We start from the raw sequence: 22,500 nt of genomic DNA on the forward strand, positions 1-22,500 counted from the left end.
GTTGGGACAGCATGACAGTGCAAGGAGATGACTCGTGGGGCAATGTACTGCTAGATATGACCATGGAGTACACAATGACCCAATGGGTCCGTGAAAACACAAGGTACAGAAATAATGAAGAGCCATCGAAACTAGATCTAATATTTACAACAGAGCCTGAAATAGTGCATAAAGTCCAGTATGAGACACCAATTGGAAAGAGTGACCATGTACTCATCGAAACTATACTAAAGGAAGAAATAGACAGAGAGGAACGAAAAGCATAGGAAAGGAAGACTGAGGTACAACAAAACAGACTTTACAAAACTAAAGACATTCTTCCGGAATGCAAACTGGGAAATATTTTACAGGGAAGAAACAGCAGTGGAAGAGAAATGGAATATATTGATGGAAAACTACAATGAAGGGGTAAACAGGCATGTACCAAGACAAAAGCGAGAGAGAGTACATTAAATGTTGGTTCAACAAAAGATGCAGTGAGGCAAAAGACAGAAGGGACAAAGCTTGGAAAAAGTGGAGAAAAGACAAAAAACAAAGCAAATGGCAAATTTATGTTAACTATAGAAATGAGTATGTTAATGTGAGAAGAGAGGAGAAAAGGAACCATGAGAAGGATATTATAGACAAATGCAAAGAGCAACCCAAACTATTCTATCGGTATGTGAATGGTAAACTTAAAAACAAACAGGAATTGGTGAAACTATGCCAAGGAAACATAGAATACACAGAAGATTTAGAGATGGCCGAAGTCATGAACAACCACTTTAAATCTGTTTTCACCAGAGAGAAAATACCAAATTGTGACATAGATAAAAACAAGAAATCTCCCCTCATGAATGAGTTTACAGCATCACTAAAGGAAATATCAGAACATTTATCAAGGCTGGATGTCAGAAAATCACATGGCCCGGACGGTATTGCAAATTGGATTCTAAAGGAGTGCAAAGAAGAACTAACAGATAAAATACACATCTTAATAAACAGCTCACTCAAAGAAGGAAAGATACCCGAGGACTGGAAAAACGCTAACATTGTACCAATACACAAAGGAGGAAACAAAGAAGAACCCACCAACTATAGGCCAGTATCACTAACAAGCACCATAGCCAAAATTTGTGAGAAAATAATCAAGAATAGATGGGTAAAACATCTGGAAGACAATGACATATTAAACCCAAGACAATTCGGATTCAGACAAGGAAGATCATGCTCCACAAACTTAATATGCTTTTACTCAAGACTAATAGACATAGTGCAAGAAAGAAATGGATGGGCTGATTGTGCATTCCTAGACTTGCAAAAAGCATTTGACAAAGTACCACACAGAAAACTACTAAAAAAAACTGGAACACAAAGGAGGAATACAGGGAAACCTACTAAAATGGATGGAGGACTTTCTGACTGGTAGAAAGATGAGAGTAGTGCTCAGAGAAAAATATTCAGATTGGAAAGAGGTGATCAGTGGAGTACCGCAAGGATCTGTGCTGGCACCAATAATGTTTGCTATCTATATGAATGACATGGATGAGGACGTGAACTGCTACATGAGCTTCTTTGCCGATGACGCCAAACTGCTAAGGAAAATAGAAACTGATGAGGACTGTGAAGCACTGCAAGAAGACCTAAATAGGGTATGGAACTGGAGTCAGAAATGGCAAGTGGACTTTAATACTATGAAGTGTAGCATAATGGAGTTTGGAAAAAGCAAAAACAGAATATCAGGAAAATATACAATTGGAACCAAAGAAGTAAAAAAAGTAGGATCCGAAAAAGATTTGGGAGTAATTATCACGAACGACTTGTCCTATGATATACAGATTAACAAAATTGTCGGGGAGACTTACAACTTGCTAAGATCAATAAAAGTGGCGTTTACATACTTGGACGAAGACATGATGAAAAAAATATTGGTTACATTGATAAGGCCTAGATTAGAGTATGCAGCGACATTGTGGTCCCCCAGTACCAAAAAGAATATAAAGAAAATAGAAAGAATCCAAAGAGCAGCTACAAAAATGGCACCTGCACTTGCAAACCTATCATACGAGGAGAGATTGGCTAAACTGGAGTTACCGACACTGGAGCAAAGGAGAGAGGTGACCTATTGACCATCTACAGAATCATGAAAGGCACAGAGGTACTCGATAGTGAGAACTTACTTAACTGGGACAAAAGAAACACAAGAGGACATGGAAAGAAAATAAAAAAACATAGCTATAGAAGAGAACTGAAGAAAAACAGTTTTCCTCATAGAGTTTTAGACACTTGGAACAAACTGGACAATGGAATAGTATGCGCAAAAACCATTCATGAGTTTAAAAACAAACTAGACACTGCAAGATACAAAGGCGGGACATCACGAGCATAGCTCCCCTTCCCGCAAAATACAACTAGGTAAGGTAAATACATATACCAAGGCTTTTTCCCCCTTCCAAGGGAGGTAGCCAAAAAGGGAAAGGCACAAAAACACTCCCACCCATTTCATCCCTAAATACCCTCCACACCCCTCCCACCCTTCCTCTCATCTGAGCACCTCCTGGATGACGGGTCATCCCTGCACCCTGCCCACCGCCCTGGGTCAGAAGCAGTGTCGCAAGACACAGCACATCCACAGCAAGGCCGCTTCATTTAATCGGCGACCCCCCCTTTGCATATAAGGCGAGGACGGGGAGAAATCCCTTCGGGCTGCGTCAAAATTTACTCACACATACTACCCCACCCCCCCGCCCATTCCTCCTCACGCAGTCACAACATCATCCATATACAACCATTCTCCACTCACCTCTGTCTTCCGTCCTCTCCCTTCCTTCCTCAACAGACATTCCCCTCTTCCCCAAAGCCCCCTTCACCCCATCCATTCACCTCATCCTAGGACGTCCCCTCATGTTCACTCCCTCCACATCTGCCTTCCATACCTCTTTTACTAGTCTTTCTTCACTCATTCTTTCCATGTGTCCAAACCATCCTAATATTCTTTCATCAACCCTATCTCCCAAATCCTTTTTTACCCCTGTTCTCCTCCTCCTCCTCCTCATTTCTCACTCAATCCAGCCTAGTAACCCCCACCATACTTCTCATACATACATATATATACATATACATACATATGCATATACATATACATACATATGCATATACATACATATACATATTTACATGTGCATACATATATACATATGCATACATATATACATATATCCATATATACATACATATATCCATATATACATACATATATCCATATATACATACATATATACATATATATACACATACATATATACATATACATACATATAACCACATATATACACATATATGTACATACATACAAACATATACATACGTATATAGAATGCACAGAAGATTTAGAGATGGCCAAAGTCATGAACAATCACTTTAAATCTGTCGTCACCAGAGAGAAAATACAAAATTGGGACATAGATAATAACAAGCATTCTCCCCACACGAGTGAGTTTACAACATCACTAAAAGAAATATCAGAACATCTATCAAGACTGGACGTCACAAAATCACATGGCCCGGATGGTATTGCAAATTGGATTCTAAAGGAGTGCAAAGAAGAACTAACAGACAAAATACACATCTTAATAAACAGCTCACTCAAAGAAGGAAAGATACCCAAGGACTGGAAAAATGCTAACATTGTACCAATATATAAAGGAGGAAACAAGGAAGAACCCACCAACTATAGGCCAGTATCACTAACAACCACTATAGCCAAAATGTGAGAAAATAATCAAGAATAGATGGGTAAATATCTGGATGACAACATATTAAACCCAAGACAATTCGGGTTCAGACAAGGAAGATCATGCACCACAAACTTAATATGCTTTTACTCAAGACAGTGCAAGAAAGAAATGGATGGGCCGATTGTGCATTCCTAGACTTGCCAAAAGCCTTTGACAATACCACACAGAAAATTACTAAAAAAAACTGGAACACAGGAGGAATACAAGGAAACATACTAAAATGGATGCAGGACTTTCTGACTGGTAGAAAGATGAGAGTAGTGCTCAGAGAAAAATATTCAGATTGGAAAGAGGTGATCAGTGGAGTACCGCAAGGATCTGTACTGCCACCAATAATGTTTGCTATCTATATGAATGACATGGACGAGGATGTGAACTGCTACATCAGCTTCTTTGCTGATGACACCAAACTGTTAAGGAAAGTAGAAACTGATGAGGACTGTGAAGCACTGCAAGAAGACCTAAATAGGGTATGGAACTGGAGTCACAAATGGCAAGTGGACTTTATTACTAACAAGTGTAGCATAATGGAGTTTGGAAAAAGCAAAAACACAATATCAGGAAAATATACAATTGGAACCAAGGAAGTAAAGAAAGTAGGATCCCAAAAAGATTTGGGTGTAATTATCACCAACGACTTGCCCTATGATATACAGATTAACAAAATTGTCGGGGAAACTTACAACTTGCTAAGATCAATAAAAGTGGCATTTACATACTTGGACGAAGACTTGATAAAAAAAAATATTGGTTACATTGATAAGGCCTAGATTAGAGTATGCGGCGACATTGTGGTCCCCCAGTACCAAAAAGAATATAAAGAAAATAGAAAGAATCCAAAGAGCAGCTACAAAAATGGCACCTACACTTGCAAACCTATCATACAAAGAGAGATTGCCTAAACTGGAGTTACCGACACTGGAGCAAAGAAGAGAGAGAGGTGACCTATTGACCATCTACAGAATCATGAAAGGCACACAGATACTTGATAAAGAGAACTTACTTAACTGGGACAAAAGAAACACAAGAGGACATGGAAAGAAAATAAAAGAACATAGCTATAGAAGAGAACTGAAGAAAAACAGTTTTCCACATACAGTTTTGGACACTTGCAACAAACTGGATAATGAAATAGTATGCGCAAAAACCATTCATGAGTTTAAAAACAAACTAGACACTGCGAGATACAATGGTGGGACATCACGAGCATAGCTCCCCTTCCCGCAAAATACAACTACAACTAGGTAAATATACATACATATACACGAGACTCGAGCACGGGTGAACGAGATAAGAGCACATGCACAACTGGAAAAAAATAAATAACGAATGTGAAAAACAAGGAACTGCTGCTGCTGGATAATACAGGCAGCATCAAGGACAAGACCTGGGTAATACGCAACGGGAGACTCAAACAGATTGTCATACCTGATAGATCACAAAGCAAAACGTTGAAAAATTAAAGTGTATCTACACCACAAAAGTGGATGGAATTAACACCTCGCAGCAAAAATGGGATACTTTGGGTATCTTAATTATGAGGGCAAAATACTCGCATTCTATTTGTAACTGAAAAAACCTTCATTTCTCTCTTGATAGGAGACTTGTAACTCAAAGATAAAAACAAACCATTTTAAGGGGAATTATGCAAAGGCAAACCAATTGTTAGCAAATGTACATTGGGCCCCAGAATTTGCAAGTGCCAAGTGAACGAAATAATGTGGCTTCAATTTACTCGTAGATACACGGAGGTGACTCAAAGGTGCATACCCATCACAGAAACTATGCTTTGCTTCTAAAATTGAACACAAATGGACAACTCTCTGTAATGAAACAGATTAGCAAGGAAGAGGCATGGAAGCGTTATCGAAAAAAGAAGACCAAAAACAGATATGACCCCTATTGCTCAATAAGAAATCAAACCTCAACAATTGTGAGAGAAACAAAGTACCATTTTGAGCATCAACTGGCCCGAGACATCAAAGGCCTCACAAGAGCCTATTGCGCTTATGCCCGCTCCAAAACAAAGGTTAACCCCTTCCATACGGTGCCGCACACGTAGGCGTCATGGACTTAGATCTCGGTGGCAGCAGCCAATGCCAGCCGTACGACGTGTCGTAATAATACTCGCATCATAAAATATAGTCACCGCTTATATCGATCGTTCTCTCTTCACCCGTGAATTTTGATAATCATAGAAAATGCGATTACAAAAGAATTAGAAAGAATGTCATTATGGAGGGGCGACTACAATAAATATAATCAAGACACCGATATGGCAGCCTCGCGAATACACTCGCTCCCCATGACGCCTACGTGTGCGGCACCGTATGGAAGGGGTTAAAGAGGGTGTCAATAGGCTGATGGAAGAGGATGGAACGCTAACTAGCTCCGCCTTAGAAACATGCCAGTTGCTGCTCAATACGCAATTTCAGTGTTCATGCAGAAAGCTGCCAGCCAGCCAGCCAGCCAGCAAATCCACAAGGAGTTACAGAGGCAGTTAGTTAACCCAGGGAGATGCGCTCACCCACCCACCCATCCACCTCAATTTTAGCAAGCATAATGGATACCATCCATCCAAAAGGAAGGCAGGCAGGCAGGCAGGCAGGCAGGCATTGGAACCAACAACTTAAGAAGACATCAGCACCGGGACCAGATGGGGTTCACCCCAAAATGCTCAAAGAATGTGCCAATACTCTCTCTTTACAATGTCAGGGCTCTTTCCCCATATTTTCACACGTAAGACTCGGATGGCAATAAACAACTAAAAACACCCCATTTAGAGCTGACAGAGAAGAAAGGAAGGAAGAAGCCATAGTGGTGGTTCAATGGTCAACCTCAGGCAGGCAGGCACAATCTAGCCACCCACACCAAGACACTTATCCCACTCAAATGGGGTGATAAAACTCCTACTAGCCTTACATATCACCAACATAAATCTAATCATTGTCAACTCCTACCGTCCGTCCACCTCAGTGCAATCTCCAAAGCTTCATCAAAGCTTTGGAAAAGCTGAACCAAGTGCTGGCAGGAGACCGACCACCCCACATGCCATAACAGATGATGACCACGACGACGACGACAACATCATCAACTTCCCCAACTTTATATGCTGACCTGCTCATATCGGCACAACCAGTCAGTGGGGGGACTCTCCAAGACCAAGCCAAACTCCTTCTAGAGACTGCTGACTGACAAACTGTTCCTTAACCAGCATATAATGGAGCAGATTAGAAGGAACAACATAATGGACCTCCTTTTTACCAATAATCAAGAATCGGTCAGCAATTGCAGGTCACACAAAACAATCTTCTCTGACCACAATACAATTCACATCAACACTACTTACATCAAAAGCAAGACACCGCGGGAATCCCCGACTCCTCCGGACATGACTGACACCCTTCGCCAGCCAGCTTCTTCAACTTCTTCAATCAAAAGGTACACTGGCAACAGTTACAACAGGATCTCGGCAAGATTGACTGACTGACCGACTGGAAGCTGGCACTGCAGGATACAGACTCCAACACCACTCTCAACACACTATTGAGGATTTTGCTGCAGGTGTGTAGTACTGCCTATGTGCCACAAAAAAGCATCAAAAGGATTCGCAGGTCATCCATCCATCCATCCTGCGCAACAGGAAAATCCTCATGCCAAGGCGTGCCAACCTCAGCCTAAAACTCGTTAAAAGTAGCAATGAGACCCAAAGGCTCTCAATCTCCTCAAAAATAGAGGACATGGAGCACAAAATCAAACACTCACACAAGGAGCAGAGAAGAACGGAGGAATATACAAAACTTAGGCCATAACCTCATTCTTCTACAGCTACTGTCAGAAATTCATCAAAACCAAGTCACAGATTGGGCCCCTAGTGACTCAACAAGGAACCATAACAGCAGATGTCCCACAAGAAACCTGCCTGCCTGCCTGCCAGCCAGCATAACTTAGGGCATTACCTCATTCAGAGAAGAACGGAGGAGTATAGAAAACTTAGGCCATAACCTCATTCTTCTACAGCTACTGTCAGAAATTCATCAAAACCAAGTCACAGATTGGGCCCCTAGTGACTCAACAAGGAACCATAACAGCAGATGTCCCACAAGAAACCTGCCTGCCTGCCTGCCAGCCAGCCAGCCAGCCAGCCAGATGCTGGCACACCAATACAACAGCGTCTTCAGCATACCAAAGACACACATGGAAATCCTCCATCCATACCACAACCTTTTTCTTCAGCCAGGTGACCACCAACCTCAACCAGCTTACCAACATCCAAGTGACAGTAGGGGACATCAAAGAGAATCAAGCAGTTCAGGATTAACTCAGCCGCTGGACTGGACCAGACAGAAGACGGCGTTCCAGCAATCCTACTCCTAAAATGCTGCTGCTGCGGCAGCGGCGAGGTCTTGGCAGTCCCAATCCCTATGTTATGGCTAGCCTCCCTAGACAAACGAGAGATCCCGGCACTACTAAATCAAGCCATCATAAGCCCAATATTATACAAAGGAGGAGGAGGAGGAGGAGATCGGACCTTGCCAAACAACTATCGACCTGTCACCCTCACGTCCCACCCACATTGTCAAGGTAATTGAGAAATGCATAGGGGACAAGCTGTTCACACACCTTCAAGTGAATAAACTCGTTAAAGAAAATCAACATGGTTTCAGGAAAGGTCGGTCATGCCTCTCAAACCTACTGGCACACTACCACTGGCTACTACGGAACCTGTCGGAGGGGAGAAATGTTGACAAAAGTATTCATAGACTTTGCCAAAGCCTTCGACAAGGTGGGCCACGGTGTCATCCTCCTCCTCCTCCACAAGGCAAGGGCTCTAGGAATCTCAGGGAAGCTAGGAGTCTGGCTTCACAACTTTCTGACAGACTGTACACATACAGTCGCAGTTGATGGTGTCAAGTCCATTGAATCCAAGGTAACAAGCAAAGTACCACAAGGCACCTACGTGGAAAGGCACCTACTGTACGTGGAAAGGCACCTACGTGGACAGGCATCTATGTGGGTTGGACAGGCATCTATGTGGGTTGGACACGCACCCGAGTGGGTTGGACACGCACCCGAGTGGGTTGGACACGCACCCGAGTGGGTTGGACACGCACCCGAGTGGGTTGGACACGCACCCGAGTGGGTTGGACACGCACCCGAGTGGGTTGGACACGCACCCGCGTGGGTTGGACACGCACCCGCGTGGGTTGGACACGCACCCGCGTGGGTTGGACACGCACCCGAGTGGGTTGGACACGCACCCGAGTGGGTTGGACACGCACCCGCGTGGGTTGGACACGCACCCGCGTGGGTTGGACACGCACCCGCGTGGGTTGGACACGCACCCGCGTGGGTTGGACACGCACCCGCGTGGGTTGGACACGCACCCGCGTGGGTTGGACACGCACCCGCGTGGGTTGGACACGCACCCCAGTGGGTTGGACACGCACCCCAGTGGGTTGGACACGCACCCCAGTGGGTTGGACACGCACCCCAGTGGGTTGGACACGCACCCCAGTGGGTTGGACACGCACCCCACTGGGTTGGACACGCACCCCACTGGGTTGGACACGCACCCCACTGGGTTGGACACGCACCCCACTGGGTTGGACACGCACCCCACTGGGTTGGACACGCACCCCACTGGGTTGGACACGCACCCGCGTGGATTGGACACGCACCCGCGTGGATTGGACACGCACCCGCGTGGATTGGACACGCACCCGCGTGGATTGGACACGCACCCGCGTGGATTGGACACGCACCCGCGTGGATTGGACACGCACCCGCGTGGATTGGACACGCACCCGCGTGGATTGGACACGCACCCGCGTGGATTGGACACGCACCCGCGTGGATTGGACACGCACCCGCGTGGATTGGACACGCACCCGCGTGGATTGGACACGCACCCGCGTGGATTGGACACGCACCCGCGTGGATTGGACAAGCACCCGAGTGGATTGGACACGCCCCTATGTGGACAGGCGGCTACGTGGACATGGCCTACGTGCACAGGCACCTACATGACAGGCACCTACGTGGACAGGCACCTTCGTCGACTCGCCACTATGTGGACAGGCACGTACGCGGACAGGCACCTACGTGGACAGGCACCTACGACCCGAGTGGATTGGACACGCACCCGAGTGGATTGGACACGCCCCTATGTGGACAGGCGGCTACGTGGACAGGCATCTACGCGGACAGGCACCTATGTGGACACGCCCCTACGTGGACAGGCACCTACGTGGATTGCACCCGCACCCGAGTGGATTGGACACATACCCAAGTGGATTGGAAATGCACCCGAGTGGATTGGAAATGCATCCGAGTGGATTGGAAATGCACCCGAGTGGATTGGACACGCACCCGAGTGGATTGGACAAGCACCCGAGTGGATTGGACAAGCACCCGAGTGGATTGGACAAGCACCCGAGTGGATTGGACAAGCACCCGAGTGGATTGGACAAGCACCCGAGTGGAGTGGACACACAGCCTCATGGATTGGACGAGCACCCTCGTTGATTGGACATGCCCCTATGTGGACAGGCCCCTATGTGGACAGGCACCTACGTGGATTACACACGCACCCGAGTGGATTGCACACGCACCCAAGTGGAATGGAGATGCACCCTAGTGGTGTGGACACGCACCCGAGTGGAATGGACACGCACCCGAGTGGAATGGACACGCACCCGAGTGGAATGGACACGCACCCGAGTGGAATGGACACGCACCCGAGTGGAATGGACACGCACCCGAGTGGAGTGGAGGTGGAGCTGCCGCCACTATACTGTTTCTTTCTTTGTGGGGGGTAACATCAGAGGGCTAAATTACCCACAAAGCAACCAGTGTAAAGTACCAGTGCTCCAAGAGTTGGCGGCAGCAGCAGAAGAGCACCATCTTTATTCAATGCCCTCGCAGAAACTCACCTTAATTAACCAAGCTATCCTACATGCGTTAATTAATATTCACAATTTCACCCTATTCACAGCTGATAGGGTCGATACAAGTCATGGAGGGGTACCATTATAGGTACCCCCGAATCCACGCGCGGCGCCACCGTCGACCATGTATTGTTTTCATGGCCATATGTTGCGGCCCACTAGGTTTTATTTGGTTCAATTTGAATGCTTCCCGCGCTTAGCGCATGCTAAAGATATTCAAATTATCTTGTTGTTTTGCAAGTGTAAGGCTAATTCTTGAAATAGAAAAAAATATTCAGCGATTTAAACGGAAATTTGGTCGTCAAACTCGGCAACATAGTTTTCAGAGTAAAAATATTAAGGTAAGGAATCTCTAAACATAATTTTAAGTTACATAAACAAGTTTATCAACCTATTTTCTCCCGGACATGAGAAGCTTAATATCGTGTATCACATCATAATTGAGCTTAAATCCCCGGAATGTAGCCATATCACCCATGAATCTGATGCGTCCAGTTCGCGTTCCATTTTGTTTACTATTACCATTGACGACCAAAATCACACAATGACAGTTTTTGCTCAAATGCATAATTTATATATAAAAAATAGCATATGGTTGCATTATTTGACCTATTTTCTTTAAAATGTGTGATTTCCATGTAGAATGATCGAAGAGAAGTTACGTTTTTATCCTCTACAAAATTATCAACCGGCAACCGTCATTGTTTGGGTTTCGTCGGTGTTGGTTGCCGGCTGATCATTTTTCAGAGGATAAAAACGTAACTTCTCTGATCATTTTACGTGGAAATTATCCATTTTAAAGAAAATAGGTCAAATAATGCAACCATGTGCTATTTTTTATATATAAATTATGCATTTGAGCAAAAACCGTCATTGTGTGGTTTTGGTCGGCGTCGGTCGACTTCGGTCGGCGTTTAGCGACAGCTTCATGGTTGCCATGAAAAGGCAAATATGGTATGATGGAGATGTCTCACATTGTTTTTGACATGCTCATGTGATTTGTTGATCCATAAAACCCAAGTATTCCGAATTTTAATAAAATTGGACCAGTGGTTTAGAGTTAATGTGTATTTCTTTACCGAAATCCTTACAAATTACCACCCTTAATTCTAACACTTTGTTATGGTAAAGTCGAGCCAAAAATGCGGGCTAAGAAAATAATTCAAAAAATCGTATCTCCCTTATTTTTCAAGCTATTTCAAAAATTTAAAAAGCATTTTGTTTCTAATAAAGTTGTCTTTCATATACAACAATAATATAAAGGTTGTTTTTTTTTTTTTTAATTTTTGTGGGGGTACCTAACCATTATTTTACTTAAGGGAGGACTTGGCAGCAAACACCCAGCTTCTTACTGCCTTCTCAAATAACAGAGTTACTGCTGCTGCTGCTAGCTGTACATGTAAACAAGCTCCTCCTCCACCTAGCAAATTCCTTCTTTCACTTGTATGCTAACAACAAACTAAAGAGTACACCAACCATAGGACCACTTCAAAATCCAGCTGGGGAACTCCACAGCGACCCAATCAAAATGGCTCACTTGCTCAAACAGCAATACCAGAGGGTCTTTAGCAAACCCAAACATCATATCAAGGTAATCTATCCACACACCTCCTTCAACCAACCCCAGGAGATGCCACACCAATCATCTTCAGTACAGATCTCTCACTGGACATCATTACCATCTTCCACCCAACCTAAGCAAACCTTCAACAAGGCTTAGAACACATCAAGCCCATTGGCAAAGCCCCAGGACCCAACAACATCCCATTCCAGTTCCTTACTCACAGTGCCCCCCCCCCCACCACCAGCTGAAAAACCTAATTCTTCTGAAAATATGCCAGACAAAACTTATCTGCGACTGGTCATGCACTTTCATAATTTAAAGAAAAAAAAAATCACTTTCAAGAAATAAGGCATAAATACAAAAAAAAAAACACATAAAGCCTCTTTGGTACTCATTCACACTAGAGCATTAGCCCAAAACAATACAAATCTACTTACAGTGACAGTCCAATGAAATGATGCGATGCATAGGTCTCAACGGTGGGTGAATGGATCAATTGGTGGTGATGATCAACCTGTAATTCAATACACGAGTAAACATGGGAAGTGGTAATTTTGTTCACATGATAGTTCGTGTCCATATGTGTAATTATGTCGAAGAAAAAATAGTTCCACTCACGTCTAGAAGCCAGTAGTCTCTCCACAATAGGGGAGGAAGGGGAGGATGGGAAGGAGGAGGGGGAGGTGGGGAGGAGGAGACAAGCCATATCGTCCCCAGGTCAAATCATCTCCGCATACTCGTAAGTACACGTATTTTCACACCTTGAGTCTCCTGCATGAAGTAGACAGACAAGCTGACTGACTGCCCACGTTCAATCATCAACACTCGCATAAAAGAGGAGGGGGAGGAGACGGGGGAGGACAGGGAGAGGAGACGGGGGAGGAGAAGGAGGAGACAAGCCATATCGTCCCCAGGTCAAATCATCTCCGCACACTCGTAAGGACACATTTTCACACCTCGAGTCTCCCACGTGAAGCAGACAGAGACAAGCTGATTGACTGACTGCCCATGTTCAATCATCACAACACTCGCATATAAGAGGAGGGGGAGGAGGAGGGGGAGGAGACGGGAGAGGAGACGGGAGAGGAGACGGGGGCAGAGACGGGGGCGGAGACGGGGGAGGAGGGGAAGGAGAAGGGGGAGGAGGGGAAGGAGAAAGGGGAGGAGGGGGAGGAGGCAAACAAGCCATATCGTCCCCAGGTCAAATCATCTCCGCACACTCGTAAGGACACGTATTTTCACACCTCGAGTCTCCCGCATGAAGCAGACAAGCTGACTGACTGACTGCCCATGTTCAATCATCACAACACTCGCAAATAAGAGGAGGGGGAGGACACGGGGAGGAGGACACGGGGAGGAGGACACGGGGAGGAGGACACGGGGAGGAGGACACGGGGAGGAGGACACGGGGGGGAGGAGGACACGGGGAGGAGGAGGGGGAGGAGGAGGGGGAGGAGGACACGGGGAGGAGGAGGGGGAGGAGGAGGGGGAGGAGGACACGGGGAGGAGGAGACGGGGAGGAGGAGGGGGAGGAGGAGAGGGAGGAGACAAGCCATATCAGCACCAGGTCAAATCATCTCCGCACACTCGTAAGGACTCGTATTTTCACACCTAGAGTCTCCCACGTGAAGCAGACAAGCTGACTGACTGACTGACTGACTGCCCATGTTCAATCATCACAACACTCGCATATAAGAGGAGGGGGAGGAGACAGGGGAGGAGACAGGGGAGGAGACGGGGGAGGAGACGGGGGAGGAGACGGGGGAGGAGACGGGGGAGGGGAAGGAGGAGGGGAAGGAGGAGGGGGAGGAGAAGGGGGAGGAGAAGGGGAGGGGGAGGAGAAGGGGAGGGGGAGGAGAAGGGGAGGGGGAGGAGGAGGGGAAGGAGGAGGGGAAGGAGGAGGAAGAGGAGACAAACAAGTTACAAGCCATATCGTCCCCAGGTCAAATCATCTACGCACACTTGTAAGGACACGTACTTTCACACCTAGAGTCTCCCGCATGAAGCAGAGACAAGCCGACTGACTGACCGACTGCCCATGTTCAATCATCACAACACTCGCATATAAGAGGATGGGGAGGAGTGGGGGGAGGAGAGGAAGAGAGGAAGAGGGGAGGAGGAGGAGGAGGAGGAGTAGGAGGAGGAGGGGGAAGAGGGAGAGGAGACAAACAAGCCATATCGTCTCCAGGTCAAATCATCTCCGCACACTCGTAAGGACATGTATTTTCACACCTCGAGTCTCCCGCATGAAGCAGACAGAGACAAGCTGACTGATTGACTGACTGCCCATGTTCAATCATCACAACACTCGCATATAAGTGACGGATATCATGGCCATATGGCCAAGTGTTTTCTTTAGGAAAATGTATGAAAATGTAAACTATTATCTATGGTTTGTTTGTTTTGTTGTTCATTTCATTTACTAATGAAATTAACAACAAAACAGACATACCATAAATAAAAGTTTCATCCTTAGGTTAGGCTAGGTTTCATGACCCAATTAAATTGACTAACATGAAAAATGGGACTGCACTGACTACAAGTGTAAGCGATAACATTTAAGATTTTTTTAAACTATCTACCAACCTACCTAATAATAAATTCCTGCCGCCTTCGTTTCTTCACTCTGTGCCGTTAAAACCCTTGTTACTGTAAGGATCAGGGTGTTGTTCTCTTCCGACATGATGACACGCTTGGGGCCGCTGCACAACAACCTGAAAGAAGGGATAATCACAGAAAGGTTGCTACTAAACCACCAAATCTAACGAGAAAAGTATCCCACAACCTGTTTGGTTTGAGACCAACAAATTTATTCATCTGCTATGAACCACTATAATATTTATCAGGGTTATATTATTAACTTTTCCACAAAATTTATTTTCCTTACTTCAAGTTTGTAAGTTATTATCTTCATAAACAAACTTAAAATGCTTCTTGTTCATAACTATGTGCTAAGTAGGCTTGACTATTGCAACTCGCACCAAATGCCTTCACTCAACTCACTCGCTACTGACGACAACCCCATGCTTACCCCCAAAATCTACTTACATTGGCGAGATGTTTGTCAAATTCTCGTACAGGTGGACACCAATCACGGGGCAATGGTGCACAATCTAATTAATTAGAAGAATAAATAGAGGCAAGTGGGGATAAGCCATGCGTCTCTCCGTTACGTGTATACATGCTACCTTACAATGAATAAGTGGCATAGCTAAGGGGGGGGGGCGGTAGGGGCGGTCCGCCCCGGGCGGCATTCTTGGTCCTTGTACAATTGATATAGAATTACGTTAATCAGTCTCTCATAGATGTCAGTTTTTTCTACATTATTAAACATAATAAAGAGTGACAGTTTGTAGGTACCCCGGAATCCGCGCGCGGCGCCACTGTCGATCATGTGTTGTTTTCATGGCCAAATGTTGCGGCCCACTATTTTTTGTTTAGTTCAATTTGAATGCTTTCCGCGCTTTGCGCATGCGCAAGATATTCAAATTACCTTGTTGTTTTGCAAGTGTAAGGCTAATTCTTGACATAGAAACAATTTTTCAGCGACTTAAACGAAAATTTGGTTTTCAAACTCGGCAACATAGTTTTCCGAGTAAAAATATTAAGGTAAGGAATGTCTAAACATAATTTTAAGTTACATAAAGTTTTTCAACCTATTTTCTCCCAGAATTGAGAAGCTTAAGAAAATTGACTTTTGCGTGTTTGAGCTAAAAGCCCCGGAATTTAGCTATATCACCCATGAATCTGATGCGTCCAGTTCGTGTTTGTTGTTGTTTACACATCATCATGCCATGTCCATGAGAAGTGTCAAGACTAGTTACTAGTCTTGACACACACTACTACTTGACTACTTTCTACTACTAGTCTAGTCTAGTAGTAGTAGAATACTTCTACTACTACTTCTACTTCTACCATGAATCTGATGCGTCCAGTTCGCGTTCGATTTTGTTTACTATTACCATTGACGACCAAAAACACCCAATGACGGTTTTTGCTCAAATGCATAATTTATATATAAAAAATAGCATATGGTTGCATTATTTGACCTATTTTCTTTAAAATGTGTGATTTCCATGTAGAATGATCGAAGAGAAGTTACGTTTTTATCCTCTACAAAATTATCAACCGGCAACCAACGTCATTGTTTGGGTTTCGTCGGCGTTGGTTGCCGGCTGATAATTTTTCAGAGGATAAAAACGTAACTTCTCTTCGATCATTTTACGTGGAAATTATCCATTTTAAAGAAAATAGGTCAAATAATGCAACCATGTGCTATTTTTTATATATAAATTATGCATTTGAGCAAAAACCGTCATTGTGTGGTTTTGGTCGGCGTCGGTCGACTTCGGTCGGCGTTTAGCGACAGCTTCATGGTTGCCATGAAAAGGCAAATATGGTATGATGGAGATGTCTCACATTGTTTTTGACATGCTCATGTGATTTGTTGATCCATAAAACCCAAGTATTCCGAATTTTAATAAAATTGGACCAGTGGTTTAGAGTTAATGTGTATTTCTTTACCGAAATCCTTACAAATTACCACCCTTAATTCTAACACTTTGTTATGGTAAAGTCGAGCCAAAAATGCGGGCTAAGAAAATAATTCAAAAAATCGTATCTCCCTTATTTTTCAAGCTATTTCAAAAATTTAAAAAGCATTGTTTCTAATAAAGTTGTCTTTCATATGCAACAATAATATAAAGGTTAATTTTTTTTTGAAAATTTTGTGGGGGTACCTACAGTTTGCAAGCGTGTTAACATTGATCCAACTTAATGTCTACTATGAGTACCTTGAGGTCGAGCAATCTTGCATTATATTGTCTATAGAAAGACAACTTCCAAATGAAATAGATTTTGACAATTATTGATAATTTTGCTAACAGAAAAGCAAGAAAAGTTTGTTTGTAGAAAGGTGATAATTTTTAAGTGACTGCCCATGTTCAATCATCACAACACTCGCAAATAAGAGGAGGGGGAGGAGACGGGGGGAGGAGACGGGGGGGATGAGACGGGGGGGATGAGACGGGGGGGATGAGACGGGGGAGGAGACGGGGGGGATGAGAGGGGGGAGGAGACGGAGGGGGAGGAGGAGACGGAGGGGGAGGAGGAGACGGAAGAGATGGAGGAGACGGACAGAGGAGATGGAGGAGACGGAGGAGACGGAGGGGGAGGAGGAGACGGAGGGGGAGGAGGAGGAGGGGGAGGAGGAGGAGGAGGAGACGGAGGAGGATGGGGAGGAGGGGGAGGAGGATGGGGAGGAGGGGGAGGAGGAGGGGGAGGAGGAGGGGGAGGAGGAGGAGGAGACGGAGGAGGAGACAAACAAGCCACATCATCACCAGGTCAAATCATCTCCGCACACTCGTAAGGACTCGTATTTTCACACCTAGAGTCTCCCACGTGAAGCAGACAAGCTGACTGACTGACTGCCCATGTTCAATCATCACAACACTCGCATATAAGAGGATGGGGAGGAGAGGGGGAGGAGGGGAAGGAGGAGAGGAAGAAGGGAGGAGGAAGAGGAGGAGGAGGAAGAGGAGGAGGAGGTGGAGGAGGAAGAGGAGGAGGAGGTGGAGGGGGAGGAGGAGGGGGAGGATACAAACAAGCCATATCGTCTCCAGGTCAAATCATCTCCGCACACTCGTAAGGACACGTATTTTCACACCTTGAGTCTCCCGCATGAAGCAGACAGAGACAAGCTGACTGATTGACTGACTGCCCATGTTCAATCATCACAACACTCGCATATAAGTGACGGATATCATGGCCATATGGCCAAGTGTTTTCTTTAGGAAAATGTATGAAAATGTAAACTATTATCTATGGTTTGTTTGTTTTGTTGTTCATTTCATTTACTAATGAAATTAACAACAAAACAGACATACCATAAATAAAAGTTTCATCCTTAGGTTAGGCTAGGTTTCATGACCCAATTAAATTGACTAACATGAAAAATGGGACTGCACTGACTACAAGTGTAAGCGATAACATTTAACAGATTTTTTTAAACTATCTACCAACCTACCTAATAATAAATTCCTGCCGCCTTCGTTTCATCACTCTGTGCCGTTAAAACCCTTGTTACTGTAAGGATCAGGGCGTTGTTCTCCTCTTCCGACATGATGACACGCTTGGGGCCGCTGCACAACAACCTGAAAGAAGGGATAATCACAGAAAGGTTGCTACTAAACCACCAAATCTGACGAGAAATGTATCCCACAACCTGTTTGGTTTGAGACCTCAACAAATTTACTCATCTGCTATGAACCACTATAATATTTATCAGGGTTATATTATTAACTTTTCCACAAAATTTATTTTCCTTACTTCAAGTTTGTAAGTTAATATCTTCATAAAGAAACTTAAAATGCTTCTTGTTCATAACTATGTGCTAAGTAGGCTTGACTATTGCAACTCGCACCAAATGCCTTCACTCAACTCACTCGCTACTGACGACAACCCCAAGCTTACCCCCAAAATCTACTTACATTGGCGAGATGTTTGTCAAATTCTCGTACAGGTGGACACCAATCACGGGGCAATGGTGCACAATCTAATTAATTAGAAGAATAAATAGAGGCAAGTGGGGATAAGCCATGCGTTTCTCTCCGTTACGTGTATACATGCTACCTTACAATGAATAAGTGGCATAGCTAAGGGGGGGGGCGGTAGGGGCGGTCCGCCCTGGGCGGCATTCTTGGTCCTTGTACAATTGATATAAAATTACGTTAATCAGTCTCTCATAGATGTCAGTTTTTTCTACATTATTAAGCATAATAAAGAGTGACAGTTTGCAAGCGTGTTAACATTGATCCAACTTAATGTCTACTATGAGTACCTTGAGGTTGAGCAATCTTGCATTATATTGTCTATAGAAAGACAACTTCCAGATGAAATAGATTTTGACAATGTTATTGATAATTTTGCTAACAGAAAAGCAAGAAAAGTTTGTTTGTAGAAAGGTGATAATTTTTAAGTGACTGCCCATGTTCAATCATCACAACACTCGCAAATAAGAGGAGGGGGAGGAGACGGGGGGTGAGGAGAGGGGGAGGAGACGGGGGGTGAGGAGGGGGAGGAGGAGGAGGGGGAGGAGGAGGAGGAGGAGGAGGAGACGGAGGAGGGGGAGGAGACGGAGGAGGGGGAGGAGACGGAGGAGGGGGAGGAGGAGGAGACGGAGGAGGGGGAGGAGGAGGAGGGGGGGGGGGAGGAGGAGGGGGAGGAGGAGACGGAGGAGGGGGAGGAGGAGGAGGGGGAGGAGGAGGAGGGGGAGGAGGAGGAGGGGGAGGAGGAGGAGGGGGAGGAGGAGGAGGGGGAGGAGGAGGGGGAGGAGACAAACAAGCCATATCATCACCAGGTCAAATCATCTACACACACTCGTAAGGACTCGTATTTTCACACCTAGAGTCTCCCACGTGAAGCAGACAAGCTGACTGACTGACTGCCCATGTTCAATCATCACAACACTCGCATATAAGAGGATGGGGAGGAGAGGGGGAGGAGGGGAAGGAGGAGAGGAAGAAGGGAGGAGGAGGAGGAGGAGGAGGAGGAGGAGGAGGAGGAGGAGGAGGAGGAGGAGGAGGAGGAGGAGGAGGAGGAGGAGGTGGAGGGGAGGAGACAAACAAGCCATATCATCTCCAGGTCAAATCATCTCCGCACACTCGTAAGGACACGTATTTTCACACCTCGAGTCTCCCGCATGAAGCAGACAGAGACAAGCTGACTGATTGACTGACTGCCCATGTTCAATCATCACAACACTCGCATATAAGTGACGGATATCATGGCCATATGGCCAAGTGTTTTCTTTAGGAAAATGTATGAAAATGTAAACTATTATCTATGGTTTGTTTGTTTTGTTGTTCATTTCATTTACTAATGAAATTAACAACAAAACAGACATACCATAAATAAAAGTTTCATCCTTAGGTTAGGCTAGGTTTCATGACCCAATCAAATTGACTAACATGAAAAATAGGACTGCACTGACTACAAGTGTAAGCGATAACATTTAACAGATTTTTTTAAACTATCTACCAACCTACCTAATAATAAATTCCTGCCGCCTTCGTTTCTTCACTCTGATGTGCCGTTGAAACCCTCGTTACTGTAAGGATCAGGGTGTTGTTCTCCTCTTCCGACATGATGACACGCTTGGGGCCGCTGCACAACAACCTGAAAGAAGGGATAATCACAGAAAGGTTGCTACTAAACCACCAAATCTAACGAGAAAAGTATCCCACAACCTGTTTGGTTTGAGACCTCAACAAATTTACTCATCTGCTATGTACCACTATAATAATTATCAGGGTTATATCATTAACTTTTCCACAAAATTTATTTTCCTTACTTCAAGTTTGTAAGGTAATATCTTCATAAACAAACTTAAAATGCTTCTTGTTCATAACTACGTGCTAAGGCTTGACTATTGCAACTCGCACCAAATGCCTTCACTCAACTCACTCGCTACTGACGACGACAACCCCATGCTTACCCCCAAAATCTACTTACATTGGCGAGATGTTTGTCAAATTCTCGTACAGGTGGACGCCAATCACGGGGCAATGGTGCACAATCTAATTAATTAGAAGAATAAATAGAGGCAAATGGGGATAAGCCATGCGTCTCTCCGTTACGTGTATACATGCTACCTTACAATGAATAAGTGGCGTAGCTAAGGGCCCCCCCCTTAGCTACGCCACTTGATGACGGAGCGGCATTCTTGGTCCTTATACGATTGATATAAAATTACGTTAATCAGTCTCTCATAGATGTCAGTTTTTTTCTACATTATAAAGCATAATAAAGAGTGACAGTTTGCAAGCGTGTTAACATTGATCCAACTTAATGTCTACTATGAGTAACTTGAGGTTGAGCAATCTTGCCATATATTGATAATTGTCTATAGAAAGACAACTTACAGATGAAATAGATTTTGACAATGTTAATGAAAATTTTGCTAACAGAAAAGCAAGACAAGTTTGTTTGTAGAAAGGTGATAATTTTTAAGTGAGTAAAATCTGATTTTAACAAGGATACTGATGATTTTCCTAACAAAAAAGCAAAAGTTTCTTTGTAGAGGTGATAATTTTAAAGTGATTAAAATCTAAATTTGACAAAAATGTTAATGATTTAGTTAACAGAACAGCAACAAAGTTTCTTTGTAGCAAGCTGATAATTTGAAAGATTTAAATTATTGAAGGAATCATCATGATGTATTATTTAATTACGTATTGTATCTGTAATTTATGTGTATATATATGTAAAGTCATATCATAATTTTTATATATATTATTTTATACTTTATTTGTTTATGGTGCAATAAAGATCTAAATGAATAATCATTAGTACTATATCGTTCCTTTTAAAGGCTATATTAACATCAATTGTCAATCAAACATGGGCACACACACATATATATATATATCCTTTAAGAAGTTAATGTGCATTTGTAATATTGAATTCCTTGTGAGAAAGGCAAGCATGAGGCCAGCCCCGGGCGACCAAAGCAATAGCTACGCCACTCCAATGAATCATTCTATATCTCATCAATCTAATTCAATTTCAATATAGTTATAACATCTTCATACACTGATATTAACAAGCTATCTTAATATCTATACTTGACTTCAATTTTATCAGTGTACAGGGGTGTAAATTCCCATTTCACTTACCAGCACGTCCTTCCATTTCGATCACCAAACAACCACTGAGCCCGAGCAAATCTGACGTCATCAACTTTTCAAATTCTCGAGTTCCAATATTACCCCTGTCGACGTAATAATAATTCATACATTATTCATACATCATAACAAACTAAAGCAAATACTTTCTTGAATTTCTATACAATAATTACAATGTAAATATCTCAAATGTATAACATATACGCACATCTGTTTATCTTCCGAAGAATTTCAAGTACATGCGCAGATTCTCTCGCAATAACGAAAATTAGATCAATCATTGGCATTGTTGAATAATAAAGGAACAGGTAAATAGTATATAATAATAAATTTAGATATAACTGATAATAAATGAGAATCAAACAGACAAATGATAACAAAACAAAATGATAACAAGATTTATCATGGCAGTAATAAATATTGGTTGCAAGTTATTTATTTGGCGGGAAACTGTAAATTTGAAATGACCGTTATGGAATCCCTTAGTGTGAAAGCGGGGGCATGAACTCACAATAATGATGATCATG

The 22,500-nt window shown here is 43.9% G+C and overlaps 2 protein-coding genes across 14 annotated transcripts in view; one reads left to right on the plus strand and one right to left on the minus strand.

The window, feature by feature from the left end:
• Nucleotides 1–15,010, plus strand: part of LOC143032593 (uncharacterized) — a 31,546-nt gene extending 16,536 nt beyond the window's left edge. Inside the window, exons 3-4 of the mRNA XM_076197460.1 lie at nt 12,728–12,799; nt 14,878–15,010. Coding sequence (XP_076053575.1) covers nt 12,728–12,732 — 5 coding nt within the window. The 3' untranslated portion in view covers nt 12,733–12,799; nt 14,878–15,010. The remainder of the gene's footprint in view (nt 1–12,727; nt 12,800–14,877) is intronic.
• The window catches only part of LOC143032765 (uncharacterized), a 41,866-nt gene that overhangs the window by 15,207 nt on the left and 4,159 nt on the right, over nt 1–22,500 (minus strand). Inside the window, exons 2-8 of one of the 13 annotated variants that reach the window (XM_076197762.1) lie at nt 21,965–22,059; nt 20,802–20,866; nt 20,340–20,465; nt 18,779–18,844; nt 18,316–18,442; nt 14,881–15,004; nt 12,728–12,804 (exon numbers count right to left, since the gene is read on the minus strand). In XM_076197762.1, coding sequence (XP_076053877.1) covers nt 20,367–20,465; nt 20,802–20,866; nt 21,965–22,059 — 259 coding nt within the window. In that variant the 3' untranslated portion in view covers nt 12,728–12,804; nt 14,881–15,004; nt 18,316–18,442; nt 18,779–18,844; nt 20,340–20,366. Of the gene's footprint in view, nt 1–12,727; nt 12,805–14,880; nt 15,005–15,338; nt 15,404–18,312; nt 18,443–18,778; nt 18,845–19,128; nt 19,336–20,335; nt 20,466–20,801; nt 20,867–21,964; nt 22,060–22,500 lie in introns of those variants that run through there. The other 12 variants (XM_076197761.1, XM_076197767.1, XM_076197760.1 and 9 more) reach the window with 12 other exon arrangements.

This window comes from Oratosquilla oratoria, chromosome 14 (genome assembly GCF_046742065.1).
Source record: "Oratosquilla oratoria isolate Oo_2021 chromosome 14, ASM4674206v1, whole genome shotgun sequence".
NCBI lineage: Eukaryota > Metazoa > Arthropoda > Malacostraca > Stomatopoda > Squillidae > Oratosquilla > Oratosquilla oratoria.